The sequence below is a fragment of the Cyanistes caeruleus genome, chromosome 7, assembly GCF_971803275.1.
Source record: "Cyanistes caeruleus chromosome 7, bCyaCae1.hap1.1, whole genome shotgun sequence".
In the NCBI taxonomy this organism is placed as follows: domain Eukaryota; kingdom Metazoa; phylum Chordata; class Aves; order Passeriformes; family Paridae; genus Cyanistes; species Cyanistes caeruleus.
In genome coordinates this window covers 36,134,939-36,149,957 of record NC_141707.1, presented here as the reverse complement: position 1 = coordinate 36,149,957, position 15,019 = coordinate 36,134,939, and the positions used below count along the sequence as shown (strand labels likewise).

Below are 15,019 nucleotides of genomic sequence, written 5' to 3'. Positions count from 1 at the left end.
CTTCAGCCAAAGAGTTTCCACACACGGCACAGCATTTCCCATGAGGATTTATGGGACCTATCAAGCCTCTGTGTTTCAGATTCTCCATTCCAAATTACTTTTCTGCTCATCAATTACAAGCCAACTAACCCTCTGTAAGGAAGCAGGTGAACCTCCACTAAAGTCTTCCCTGATTTCCCAGCTCCCTCCTTTGTTGTGCTCCTGCAGGTGTCTGTGATCCCACGTGCATGAACGGGGGGAAATGTGTCCACCCAAATGTCTGTGACTGCCCCGCTGGCTGGAGGGGAAAGCACTGCAGCAAACGTAAGCACCTCTACTCCCATCAAACAGATTATGTTAATTCGTCCAGTTGTCCCCAATTTGCTATCTGTTAATACTAAAAAACAACATAGGCTCTGTTTTGCTGCTTCAGCAGTTTGAAGAAAAGCAGTTTTAAGTACAGGTAATACAAAATGCTGTAAGCACTTGATGCTTGCAAAGGAGAAAAAGCTGTGTGGGGGAACTCTGGTTCTGCTTCATGCAGCTCTGTTATACATCTTGTTATGGAAATTCATTTTTATAGTATTAAACTTGAAGCACTGATTTTATGTTTTAACAGCCTCACATATTTTGTTATATTCTGCAGAGAAATGTCATGTATTTCAAAGTACAGAACTATCTAAAGCCTGCTATAAAGCTTTCCAAACAGATGTACTCTCAAGGTCATTGGTGCATAGTTTGGAGAATGACGTGTTCTTACTCTGTAACTCTGACAACAGTTACATAAAAATGTAATTAAAAAAAAAAAACCTCTCACCCTAAAATATTTTCAAGGAATATTTTTCCGTATATGGCTATTCATTACCATGAAGTTGACAGATAAACTGAATAAATTGATAATCAAGATGACATACTGTATGTAAACCAGATTAAAATATTGGCTTTTTACCCTTTGGGTCCTGCTAGTAAATATGATTTCAGAACCAGTGGCTTGAATTTATAATATTAATAATTTATTCAGAAATGCTGAAGGAAGGAAGTGTCTCTCATACATATACACCAGATCATGCACTCAGTATCTCAGGCTCTCTGAACAAAAATATATGCAATAAACATATCAAATTTTACTATGAAAATATTTGGTTTTTATGTGGAACATGTAGTAGGCATATAACATGAATGAAAGTATCATAGACAGATTGTTCATAGCTGATGATGAGCTAAGCATTAGAAATGCCAAGTCTCCCAGCAGACAGTTATCAAAGATCAATTTCTTAGGAAGAAAATATCAAAGAATCCTGCACACTGATGATGTGATGAACAGAACACACCCATTCCTTTGGAAGTCAGCCATATGGAATAAAGCCTAGCAGGTCACCTCTCAGACAGCTCTTGAACACACAGATACATCATGTACATCCTCTCACTTGTTTCATGTCAACCTGTTCAGCTGTTTGCCTGCAGAAATGTCTCAATGGAGGGGAGTGTGTCGGTCCCAACACCTGCGAGTGCTCCGGAGGATGGGCGGGAATGCTGTGCCAGACCCGTAAGTGCTCCCTTGATTACTGCAGCTTCCTAACCACCACAGATTTCTACACATTGGATTGTCTGCTGTGTGTATATTGTGTTAGGTTTATGCTTGAACTCAATCATCTTAAAGGTCTTTTCCAACCTAAAAGATTCCATGATTCTATTATGTGTAAAAATCAACCATAACATGATTAGCACCTAAATTCTTCCTCTTATTTGTCAGAACTGTCCTGTGCTCACAGTAAAACTGGTACTTTCAAAGATGTCTCTAGACTCAACATGAGGCCTGACTCATCTTTTTCTCACATGGATGCTGACATCAACCTGTCAGACAAAATAAGTACTTTTTAAATTAAATAATTTGAAATATGAGGTAAAAAGGAGAGGTTGAGGAGAAAAGGAAATGGAGTACCCACTCTCTATACCCAAGTGGCATTAAACACAGAAATTCTGTGTGTCTGCTAACCTTAGAGCCTGACCCTGTAAATTCTACTTGTTGAGACTGACCAAGGTGGCTGGAAGCATTTGCATTTGGGGGGATTGGAAGACCTGGAATGGGAAGAGATCTGTTATTGCCAATTACATCCAGGGTCGCTTCAGTTTGTGTCTGCCATTAGCTTTACAGCAAAAGGGCATGAGGAAAATATCAAGGCATTATCCCCTGTAAAGGGCATTATCTCCTTTATCTTCCTTTCCCCTCACACTCACAGAGCATAATTACTTATGGAAATCTTCTGTCAGCTAACTCCCAATGGCTGTGTAATTGTTTCTCTGTGCCAGCTGTCTTCTAGTTCAAACATGGGAGTGTTTAAAGTTATTGATGGATAATTCTTGACTCAGTTTATAAAATAAATAAACAAATCATGCTTGCTCCTGTGAAAGGCAAGTTTGACTAACATTAACAATTTCTGCTGTCCTATGCAGGCACACAAGCCCAGGTAATTTTTTATAGATTTATCTAACCTTTGAAACTTTGCTCCAAATCCCTTCATTTGCTAGTCATTCTAGTTTTACTATTTCTTCCCATAGTAGAAGGTTAAATCATTTTTTTTTTTTGTCCAAAAGAACCTGGCTGAAACTCTCAGGTCCCACAGCAACCCCAAATTTTTGGTTTTTTAAAGAGAAAGAGAGAAGACTATTGTCAGAGAGCAGATGGTGAGGTCTTACAATGTTGCTCTAGGGTATTCACAGCGAGGCAGGGGCGAAGCAGGGGAACAGGAAAGTCTTCATCCTCACAGATGTTAGGTATAAGTTTTGCACAGAAGTGTAACCCTAAAAGTAAGTCGTGTTTCATGTTTTAATGGGAGGCTATTCCCTCAAACCCTGGGCTCGATGAAACAAATGTATTTATCCACCCAAACACGAAAAGCCTCCTGAATGCCTCCCTTGCTCACCTTCTCCTCAGCTCTGGCAGAGCTGCTCCAGCTGCAGCAGCACAGAGAGCTGGAACCAGCCCCTGGTGACTCTTTTTGTTGCTCTTGTGCTGCTCTGGCCTCTGTCCCATCTCCCAGCAGCACAGGCACCGTGGCCCAAACCCAGAGGCTCTGCCAGAACCCGTGAGCTTCTGGCAAGGAGCTCTCTGCTTCATCACTTCTCTCCCCTGTGCAAAACTGCTTTGTCACATTTAAGCTCCTGAGGTTTCCCTGAGCTCAGCAACCCCGTCTTGCTTGGATGTGTATTCCCAAATTCTGTGTTCTGCTGTAGTATCTGCAAGGCTGAATTCAACCTAGATTTGCAGCACTTTAACTACAGACTTTGGCTGTTAAACTCAACAACAGAGAAAAATATTCATGTTACAAGATAAGAAAGTAGTAGCTGACACATATTTTTCATTATATGAAAATATGATTTTGTACTTTTTTTATTCTATGACATTAAATTAAATCAAAGAGACAGTTTGTTATACTACATTTGAATATATAAATTCATAATATGTATTAATTCTATGGTTTTATATGATTAATCTCAATTGTTTCCATTTTGTTAATCTCAATAATTTCCATTTCATAATGCAAATATTTCTTCTCATTCCACATGTAAAAATTCCAAGGATGGGTTTTTTCAACAATCACACTGTAATCCAGAATCCATTAGGGCAGGATTGTTTCTGGGGGGCTTTTTCAAGAGTAGGAGACAATTAGATAATCCCAGCTTCATTCTTTGTTTTCAGCCTGTGAATTCACTCCACTGCCCTTATCATGATGGTGATGGAAATGCAGATACAGTTTTAATCTACACACACTGAACCTCATTTTTTCCTCACTGACTTCCTAACACATTGAGGAGAGTGACTAAAACACAAGATACACAGAGACTTCCACTACAATTTTCTGGATATTTCCTAGATGGAACAGGTTGTTGCAGTCCTTTATACTGGGATAGCCAGAATAGGTGCTTAAGCCAACAAAAGGGACAATGGAAAAATACTAAGAAATCATCTTGGACATCTATTTGGACATCTACTTTTTGATTTATCTTTCATAAGTCACAGATCACCTCCAAACACTTTCTTTCTTCAGTCTTCTACTAAACCAGAAAATGCAAAACATTCTCTACTTTTAGGTCTCTAATAATTTAACTATTTACAGCCTCAAATACTGATGTCTGTGATTTTCTTGTCACCTTTCACCAGGAACAGAGATCTCTATCACAAGTGATGACCCAAAAGACTTCAACCTTTCAGCAGACAAACCCATTGACAGAACAGAATTGACTAGAACACATTTTCCATTCTACTGCAATGAAGATTGGCAGTGTCTAAGGCAGAATAATTTTATGTCTAAAATATTTCCAAAATGCCTCAAAAAGAAGGCTGCAATATCAGAGGTATCCACTCTATGCTAAGGAGATTATAACTAATTTGGAACAGCTCTGCTACATTTTGGAGATGCAATCACACAAGGAAAAACTCTGCCTCTTTTGCAATGGTGCACAATGGAATTGCATGTCCATGTCATGCAGTGAATGATGATTTCCTAATGCTACAATCAGTCAAACTCACAATGACATTCCACAGACAATCTGTGCAGGAAAGTTTATTTACAGTTTCAGTGGTCCCTGGCTGCAACTAGAGAACTTGGCAAGAGCAAAAGAGACTTTCAGTAGACATTGATAATGAATAAAGCACAATAGTCCTCCTTTATCAGCCTGTAAATAAAGAGGTCAGTCAAAAGCATAGTTTTCTTCCCCACTCATCTGTAACTGAACAGAATGCTTTCTGAAAGAGAATCAATAAAATAGGTCATTTGTCCCAACAAATAGAGTGTATGGTGGAATACACATGTTATCCTTGATAAATACCTATGACTTTGAGGGGCATCCTTTAAGGAATAATGGTCAATTTTCAGACTGTACTGCAAATGTAGGGAAATAACCTTTTGGAAGAAGAGGTTAAAAAAGTAATTTGAAATATTCAACATATATCAGCTATAAAAAAGAGATTTATAGATGAGGGCTCTTCCATTAGAAGCTTTTTGGTCTGACTCTGTTTTAGCTTTCATGGCTGCAAAAATACCCAAAAACTTGCCTTTCTGAAAAAAAGAAATGGTATCCCAGGGTCACCAAGTTTTCCCATCAGTGATTTCCTTCCTATTCCATATTACATACCCAGTTTAAAGCTCCATGTCTGTGGCTTCTCCTTGCCTCCTGTGCTGGTATCTCTTTTTCTTGAGCTCAGAAAGGAACATTAGGCCACAGAAATGACCATCTGGCAGCAGAATCTGGCCACCCTGACAGATACACCCAAAACAGAACCCAGTAAAGTCAGAACTCTTCTGGCCAGGGGTACAGGTCTGTTCTTTAAGGCTCTGAATGCAGGCTCAAGGTATAATTCTAACAATTAATTATAAAGTATAAGAAGGTTATAGTTGTGAAGGATGTTAATCATTAAAATTCATGCTGCTGTCTTCTGTTCTAATATTATTGAACCCATACTGGCTCCTCATTGCCCTTCAGAATAACTTCTCTTTATTTGCATGTTATAAGTGTCAAGCTTATGGCTTTATAATTTCCTCAATATTCTTCCCATTCTCTCTCTCTGCCTTGAACAACATCCTAGGCAGGATTTCTTCAAGCTTTCCTCTGTAACCCTTCCAAACCTTAAAAAAAGCAAATAATTTTGAAAAGAATGTGTTTCACATGCAAATTATAGCTCTGTTCTTTTAACATGCAAGGATAAAACTCTTTCTAATTGGCATTTATTGATTATAATTTTAACATAAGCTTAGCTTGTTAAATAACTCTGCTGAATCTGTACAGGATAATGCATACATAGCTGGTGTCATTTTTAGTGTTTAGTGGCTTAGCATCCCTTGTAAATACATTTATGAAATATTCATTTGAACTTCAGCTCTGTTATTATCCTCTGTGATGTCAATTCCAATTTTCCTCCAAAATGTTTTTAACTTTTCTCCTAACTGAGCTCTTGTTTTTCTGAGCACTACAGAAAGAAGCTGGGGGGTGAACAGGGAGAGATAGACAGAAAGGATGAAAAATGGAGAAAATACTTTCCCTTTTTAAAATTTATTTGCATCCACTGAGAATCAGGAAAACCACAGACAAAAGGAAAATCCTAGTACCTCATCTAATGGCCATGTGTATCAGAACACCCCCAGATGCTATAGGGATCTGCAGAAAATCCACTTCTCTTTACATTTCCTGTTCCTGTTTTATCTGCTACCAAGATGAAAGAAAAATCAGCTCCCATTTTTCTCCAGACCATATTCATATCAAATAATAGAAATATACACAATTTTTTTCTCTAATAATATCATCACACACAGTTCTCTCTCTTCCTGCTAACCATACAGTGGAAGAAAACTTGCTTGGGCATAAGGAGCCTTTTCTGCAAACAGTGCAATCCCTGTTGGGAAGCGATTTTGTTCCAGTGAGAGAAACTCCAAGAATTTTCCAGCTGTAAATCTGTCCTTTCAGTGTTCATGGAGGAGCTGGAGTAGCACCACAGAATGTGATTTCATTCCTACTCTGCCCCCTCCACACACAGAATTCAAACTTGCCCCCTGCCCTCAGAAAAAGGAGAAATTCTGAGGTTTGCAGTTCACGAGACTGTATCTCAAGGAGATTTTTATATCTTAAGGAGATTTTTGCAACAGACACACAAAAAAACCAAGTTTCCTCCTTAAAATTTGTTTCAAGAAAACAAACTTTACTCACTTTATTCTTCAAAGTAAACTGCTTAAAAGTAAAGAAGTAAACTCAAAGTTTACTTTTCAAACTTTACTGCTCTTTTACCTTTTCAAAGCAGCAGGAATACATCAACAAGCTCACAGACCAGGAAGGCAGGTTCCTAGCTCCAGGTCACTGGACTCCTACAGCAAATAGCCACTGACACAGCTGGCTTTTCCAAAAGGAGCACCTGAAGGTCACCAGCACATGCAGGTCTGTGTGTGTTCTTATTCTGGACAAGGTCTGGGGCAGTGGTTTTGACACAGCATGAGTTTTCACTACGTGATTATAAAAATACTCCTTTGCCAAGTTGGTAAGAGTCTCTTTAAGATGTGTAGTGTGGCACTAAGTCTGGTTCTTCACTTCTCTGCCCCATAACTGTGAAGTTTGTTATAGATACCTAGATTTTAATATTGCTCACTCTGTCAAAACCTCAGCCTCCTCACTGGCATAATAACCTGATAGAACAAACCCAATACAAATTCCAGGTGCTGTGAAACATGATGCCATTGGCCTTCCAAGGTCATTCTAACTATTATTATAACTCTGAGAGTCACTTTTGGATGGCTTAGGATCCCACAATGTGTTTCCTAAAGAAGTTTGCCCTGGTCTATCCCCGAGACTTCAGATCTCAACACAAAGACTTTGCACAAACTTAAATCTGTGTCAGAATCAGAACCTAAGTGCAATAAACTGAAATTGTGGAATTTGATCCTTTAACTTTTTTAAGTTGATTTTTTGTAGGAAGGAGAAAAATTCACATAAGAATACAGCACATTCATTCAAATCTGATGGAACATTTTGCTCCATCATGAAGGAGATTGGTCACAAACAGATGTCTACTTTATATTCAGCTTTGTCTTAACAGTGCATGGTTGGCACCTTCCTATGCTCCTCTGCCACACAAGAAAATGTAAGAAACCACTTGTTGAGTCACATCTGACCAGTTTTTAAGGCATTTCCTTTGACTGTCTGTAACTAGGATACAATATTCTGGCAATATTTATAGAAGGTTTAGCTCATGAGATCTAATTAAAATACTGTGACATGTGTGTTCTTCTTGAATTGGTGCCCTCTGAATTGGCTGTTCTTTTTCTTCTATGCCAAAACAATGTCATAACAATGGAAACTGCTAATGAGGATAAAAATCCAGCTGAAATTTGACTAATTGCTTTTTTCTCTCTTAAAAAATAATAGAACACTGATTCTTTTATTAACAGAATATCTTTAAATTGGTAGGCCTTTATAAATGCAGTGGCACTCTAGATAAAATATTTCTCTGATTTCTTTTTCCTTGGGATAAGTGGTTCATTACTGATTCACTGTGACCAGGAAATCACATATTCCTATTTGGTTTCCAGAGGTATAAAGTGTGAAGTTCACCACATTTTCCCATTTACTTATTTATTGTGATAGTATCATCTTTGGGAGTACATATTTAACACATTGTTTCATCTCAGCTCGAGGTCAGCACTTTTTACAGCTGTTATTTATTTTGATTGGAACAAAACAAAATAAATTGTGGCACAAATCTTGCCCAACCATCAATGCCCAGATTATATCATGGCTTTCAAAATCAGGCCTTGCACTGATCCATTTCCAGCTGAGCTGAGGTCATTACTTTGTCAGTCTTCTCTTTTCCCCCATCACTGGGGAAAAAAGGAGAAACTAAAAATTGTAAACATAAAACACAGAGGCATGAAATGCCTATGACAAACCATCTTTGATTTTCAATATTTCTAAATATTCACATCCTGATTACAAGACTTAGAATTAGTGCATTTCTAAAGAACTTCATCTCTCATTTGTAGCACTTTGTGAGCAAAATTGTCAATTTGGAAGCAGATGCATCAGACCAAATGTCTGTGCTTGCAGAAGTGGCTATGCTGGTTCAGCATGTGAGAAGAAGGTAAGGCCCAAACACATTGTTCTTTATGGTAACAATAATTGACCTTTTGTATCCCTCAGACCAAGATGACCAGGATTGCTTTAAGAATTATTTTAGTTATGAATGTACAAAGCATATTTGTAATTTCACAAATGAAGTGGAAGTACATTACACTTAGAGGGAAAAAAAATTTAAAAATTGAGCTTCCTTTTCCACATGAATAAACTATTGCACACTAAATCAGTGCTGACAGAAAAGGAAAGAAAAAGACTTTGCAAATTCTGTATGTCCAGAATGCCAAGTCACCACTGACACGTACAAACACATGTGTCTCTCTAGCAATGATTCATCTCACAGCTTTTAAAAGTCTTTGAAGCTCTCTGCAGTTTCAGGGCTTATTCTGCAGAAATCCTGATTGGCCGCTCTGATATGGACATGTATTGCTTTGATGTAGAAGGAAATCTTCTGAATAAGAGGGACTTAACAGGTTTCCTTCAATCTGTGAGCCTTGCTGAAAGGTAAATTCAGTTAGTAATTAAAATTATGGATTTCATGGTGTCTAATATAAATTACATGGCTTATGTTATATGAAGGTAAATGAGCTACTCCTCCTAAAAGTCAAAATTATGTGATATATGGAAATGAAAAGCTAATTTACTAGAATGGATTATAGTAAACTGTACACATACCCATATTTGTGTAAGAAATTTTGGATGATAAACCTCCCAAGAGTTCATTTATCAGACTGGATTGGATGTAAGTGAACAATCTGTATAAGCTTTAATCAACTTCTCCAGACCTGTCAGTCATGGAATCTTCACAGTTGATCAGAGTAATTTTTCAAGTATTTAACTACATTATTGGAGCACAGTTTTGACTTTCCTGACACTGAACATAAAGTCTGCTGTGAGTAAAATTGGTGCCACCTTGATGGGCACAGGGGAACGTTAGCTCAGGTCTCTCAGTGGCAGCACATCCATGTCTGAAGGAAACTCGAGGCTCTGCTGCCTGATTTTATCCCATTTTCCTGAGCCAAACCAACCAAGCTGCAAACCCTGTTCTCTCAGTTTCCTCATGTCCTTCCTGGTGTGCTGTGGCTGAGACCAGCCCCCAGCAGCTGCCTCTCCAAGTGGCTCCTGTCTCTAATTAATATTTTTGAAGAAAGAGATGTCTTTCCCACAGCCCTGACACCTTATCCCTTATTTCCCATTTGGTGCAGTTGACTTTTCCTCTGAAAGCACCATCTTTATTGTCTTTACTTAATTTTGTCTTGTGGATTTCAAGCTGTTTCATCCATTTATCAAAAAGATTTTTAATTCTAAGCCTGCTTGCACTGTCTCCAAGTGTGACATTGTTCAAAAATGTGACATCTCATTGCCTGAGACATTAAGGAAAGTGGTGAATAGAAGAAAAATCAGGACCTACAGACTATTGATAAAATTATTCCTTGATAATGTTTTCTCAAACAGGCCTTGCTCCTTACTGATTTATTATGAATCATACTTACTGGCATGACTGTCTGAGTCATATCAGAAGTCTCTCTAAAGTGAAAAACATCTGTTCTTTGTGGCAGAGTGACTTCTCCCCTCACTAAGCCTGAGGAGCTCATAAATTGATTGTTTAATAATTTATGTTAGCATCTCCCCAGATACCAACTTAGTCTGAATCTTTGGCTGTCACTCCCTTGCTTTTTCTTCTTTTTTCTCATCTAAAGACATGTACTATGCTTATTGGGACTATTTATACCCTTTGGGAGTTCTCAAAGCAAGTCACTGCTGGTTTAGAAACCGCATCTTTAAATATGCTGGGGTAACTCTGAGGATCTCTTGACCTGGAAAAGCTGCTTCATGTAAAAACCCTCTTATTTGCTCAGATGTTCCATATGGGGAGTTAGTACACAGCAGATAGCATGCCATAAATGCAAATCCCAGTTTATTGCCATTTAACCTTGTAAACAGACCTTAAATCTGACTTTTCAGAATCTAAATACTCAGTTCCTTCCCTATCCTCCCTTGCATTCATGTTCTCTTGCTAATTCTGATCCTGTCAAGCCTTTTGTCACACTTAACCTTTCTGTAAAGAGTGAGGAAGAGGCACTCAGCCTTGCCTCTGTCATCTGCAACCTTCTCTCCTCTCTGCTGGATTCACCACTGCATTTTGCTATGGGAGTTAATGCTCAGGCTTTGCTCTGTTTCTGTTATGAATCTTCGAATATTGGGAACAATACAGTAGCAGTGACATGTAAGATTTCTCAAAAGAAACTGGATTAAATTGGGGAGGAGCAGCCTCTTCCCTCCCTTCAGCAGCAGCTGACAAGAGATGCTCTAGGTGACTGCACCTAAAGTTAACTGGAGAAAAGAATGCAAAGTAATTGCTTCCTATCCAGTTTAGGACACTGATTTTCTCCTTTAAAATTAATTTTTATTCTTCAACTTATTCTCATAAAATTAGAGTGAAATATTAATTTTCAGCTTTTTTTTTTTTGTCAGAGTACAGACTGAAAACACTAAGGAAATAGAATCATGGACTTGCAGAATGGTTCAGGTTGGAAGGAACCTTTAAGACCACCTAGTTTCATACTCCCTGTCCTTTTTTTCTCTTTTCTTTGCACCAAACATCTGCAGGGCAAGAATTATTTACTGTGGAAATACTGAAAACATCACAAATTCAGTCAAATTGTCTGATGTGAATAGAAGCAGAGAGCTGGGGAAAAAAAAAAGGCCTCACTGAAGAACAATTTTTTTTTTTCTTCCCTGCAGTAAATAGTGCTTGGATTCTGGTTTTGCCAGTGTATTTGGAAAAGCTGGATGGCCCATATTTGTTTAATTAAGTTATTCCCCTTTCTCTGCTGTAATCTTTAGCATTGTTCCCATTCGTACAGTTAAGATTCCTGGAGGAACAATATACATTTCCCTAAATTATTTATCATCTACATCCTATTTTTCACATTTATATTGCCAATTGATTTGCAATTCATTTTGTGACATTTTTGGTTTACTTTGTTTTGGACTTCTGCTAAACAAAGCCTGCCAACAGCATTCCTCAGAAGGCTAATGAACTTGCTAGAATAGCAATCACTCTCTTAGAAACCTTGTGCGTATTTTTAATTTGTATTGACTCTGAGAGATCCAGATAATTTAGCAAGTTCCATGGCAGACATGAAGACAAATGCTCGTGCTGACTTTTACATTCAAACCTGCCATTAGAGCACATTTGTTCAGGGCTGCAAGGGGTGACCCAAACAAAACAGGCTAAACAAACCTCGTTTCCAATGGAAGCACAGTTTAAAACTTTGGCATTAGTCCCAACAGGGACCAAGACAATCACTGCATCATTTGTACAGCAGGGAATTTTGTGGGAAGTAGGAATTGATATTGTATCTGTTGTCTTAACTGATACCATCACGCTCTCCATGTTGTTTTTGCCTTCCTAAATGGATTAAAGTAGTAGCGTTAATTAAGCCACAGAATTAATTTAAGCTAAACAATGTTATCTAGTTAGATATAAATGGTACATAATACTACATTACAAGCTATTATGATGGTGTATTTTTCCAATAAGAGTTTAAATATTAATGTGCTAAACTTGCCTGTAACCTGAATATTTATTCTAAGGCCGAAAGGCACTGGGAAGTATAGCCTGTTGCAGCAAACAATAATTAAGAGAAGGTAAATCTTATAGAAGCTATTTTTAACTCTGGAATTTACCCATGAATGGAACAGTAACTGCCCATCTATTCCCCAGGAATGAACCCAGTGAGCACCTCCCAAAGATTAAACACACTATTGATTTCAGTACAGCCTGAAAATGCACAGTGTCTTTAATAAACTATTTCTCATATTAAGGCAATCCTTTGCTGCAGCTAATGACCTTCACATCACTATTACTTAGTTCATTTATACATTAAGAGACATTAAACCACAAATCAAAGGTGCTCAAGTTCTCCAAGCTGCATTCAGCATCAGTCAATGTACAAGTCAGTCATCTGTGGAGTTTTCTGAAAATACAGCTTGTCTCTTTGTAAATTATTTGACAAGTAAATGGAAGTAATATGAGATTAGAAAGGGAAAGTCAAATACAAGCAGTATCGAGCTGCACACATCTGCTGGTCAGACTATTTGTGCATATATGTACATATTTCCATATATACATATATAAACTTACACATAAAAATAATAAAAATATGCACATCTAAAATCCAGATAGACATTTCAGTATAAATGGGTATATACATACATGGAAATATGACATGTGACACAGACATGCACATAAATTTTTATTTGATTTCAATAAACATATATCACTCTTCCAGATATTACACACTTTTTTTCTCAAATCCTTATTCTATCTGAACCTGTCTAAATGCCAGTAGGTACTTGTAGGGGTCTTTGAATATAAAATAAATGTGCCACATACTATTCACAAACAGTGCCTGGATACCTCACTATCCAAAAGTAAGGAATGGTATTTTAGATTCAAACTGGGAAGGAAAATTTGGATACATGATGCTAATATCAAGGTTAACCTGTCACATCAAATACAGTTATATCAAGATTAAGAAACACTTTTCTTCTTGTCCTGAATAATAAAATAACATCAACCTCTTTATGTGCTTTGTGATAGAGATTTCTATAAAAATGCCCTTCAGAATGGGTCCTTAAATGTATATGCTAGTATAAAATAAAGCTTTTCATATCATCTATTATCTTGCTTTGGGATAAAGCAGATTTGCTCATGTATTTAAAATGGGATGATATTCACGGACAGCTTTTGCTGTATGAAAATGGGATAAGTGCCCTGAAACGCTTTCAGGCAAGAAGCCAACAATCTCCATGCGTTATACAGAAGTGGCAGAGTGATTTTTTTTTTTAAGGCACACCTGCTTTAGATGAAAGAAATTGAATTCCAACTCCATAACTGTCAAGCGCCACCGCAAATAATAGAGCCTAAGCAGAATCATTCCAGCAATATTGCTATTTTCCTGTAGGGGCGATGGAGCAGAAACCAGCCTCAGCTCGGTGATAGCACTTTACGTGCATGCTTTGGGAACAGTTCCATTCATCATTCCACTGCTTAAGCCCTTTCAAAAACATGTTCTTCATTCCTGGGTTAATAAAACCTTTGGTTAGCTAAGTCAAAAGTGTAGGAGGAAAAAAAAAAAGGGGGACTGTGATTTTGCCAGAATTACATAAATCCCAAAGAAAAGACAAAAACTACAATAAATCATTTGAGCACTTGCATGTAATATTTCTTACATAAGGCTGTTTCTTCTGTTATCCCATAAGCAGCTGAATCCTCATTTCTTTTTTTCAGCTCCCAGTAGGATAAAGAGAACAGCAGGACAATGAAGACAATAATTTGGGCATTGGTAATCTGGCACTGAGCATGTTTTATGTTTGGGAAGATGCAGTGTGAAGAAATTGCTAGTTCTCTCCTTTTTACCCTTATATAATCACACAGAAATTAAATAATAAATAATAATAAAGGAAAAATACAAAATCTTTCTCATATTTCAATAAACCAACATTTATTTTCTAATCTCTCTATGGCAAGACTCAAATTTATGATCTGCGGCTGCAGTGACACCATCAAAACTGCTCCTAACAAGATTTTACAATGGTACAGACCACTTTGTAATAAAAATTTACTGCCATGTTATTCTGCTTTCATTAAAATTTGATGGCATAGATGAATTCCCTCTTTTTTTTTGATTTTTTTAAATGCATGTTTCACACAGTCTAGACAAAAATGGATAAATAAGATCCTGATTTTACTGAGATATTTCAGTGAGTACCAGTGAAAAGACCTCAGTTGTGTTTAATTAACACAAGTGTCCTTCTGCTGAGTAACTGCTAAAGCCAAATGTTTTCGTTTTCTGAGTTCTTAATGTGTCAGCATTTCTTTGGGGAGGTATCATGGCAACCCCTGAGGAAACAAAGGCTTTTCCTGGGTCAGTCAACCACTGATATGCCAAGGACACACCAAGCCCCAGGTAGACAAACAGCCTAAATCCCTGGAAACATTTTAGAAAGCCATCCTTCTAATCATACAGCTGGTGAAATACTGGATAATCTAGGTGGGCTCAGAAATTTGCAGCTTAATCTACAAAATTCAGATTTACTGAAACCAACCATTGTCTCACCTTGTGTTTCATCACAAGCAGAGGCACTGATGTGGAAAAATGCTGGAGAGGACAAGGGAGTGTGAAAAAGGGAATAAAAACAACAAGTATAAGTTTAACTGGAAAAAAATAATCTTAAACTGTCACCTTGGACAACTCAGGTTCAGTAAGGGAAAACCTAAACATCCTGGGTATCCACCCTCTCCTCTTGTTTGTCTCAGTGGAAGATTCACAGCAAACATAAACTGAAATCTTGGATGTCTTGATTGAGGAATAGAGGAGTTTTGATATTCCCTCATTCTTCCTGAAGAAACTTA

The 15,019-nt window shown here is 37.6% G+C and overlaps 1 protein-coding gene across 1 annotated transcript in view; it reads left to right on the top strand.

Annotated features, from left to right (window-relative positions):
* Nucleotides 1–14,271, top strand: part of LOC111931766 (von Willebrand factor D and EGF domain-containing protein-like) — a 166,790-nt gene extending 152,519 nt beyond the window's left edge. Inside the window, exons 26-28 of the mRNA XM_086896604.1 lie at nucleotides 208–303; nucleotides 1,430–1,525; nucleotides 13,895–14,271. Coding sequence (XP_086752730.1) covers nucleotides 208–303; nucleotides 1,430–1,525; nucleotides 13,895–13,929 — 227 coding nt within the window. The 3' untranslated portion in view covers nucleotides 13,930–14,271. The remainder of the gene's footprint in view (nucleotides 1–207; nucleotides 304–1,429; nucleotides 1,526–13,894) is intronic.
* Nucleotides 14,272–15,019: the final 748 nt, after the last annotated feature.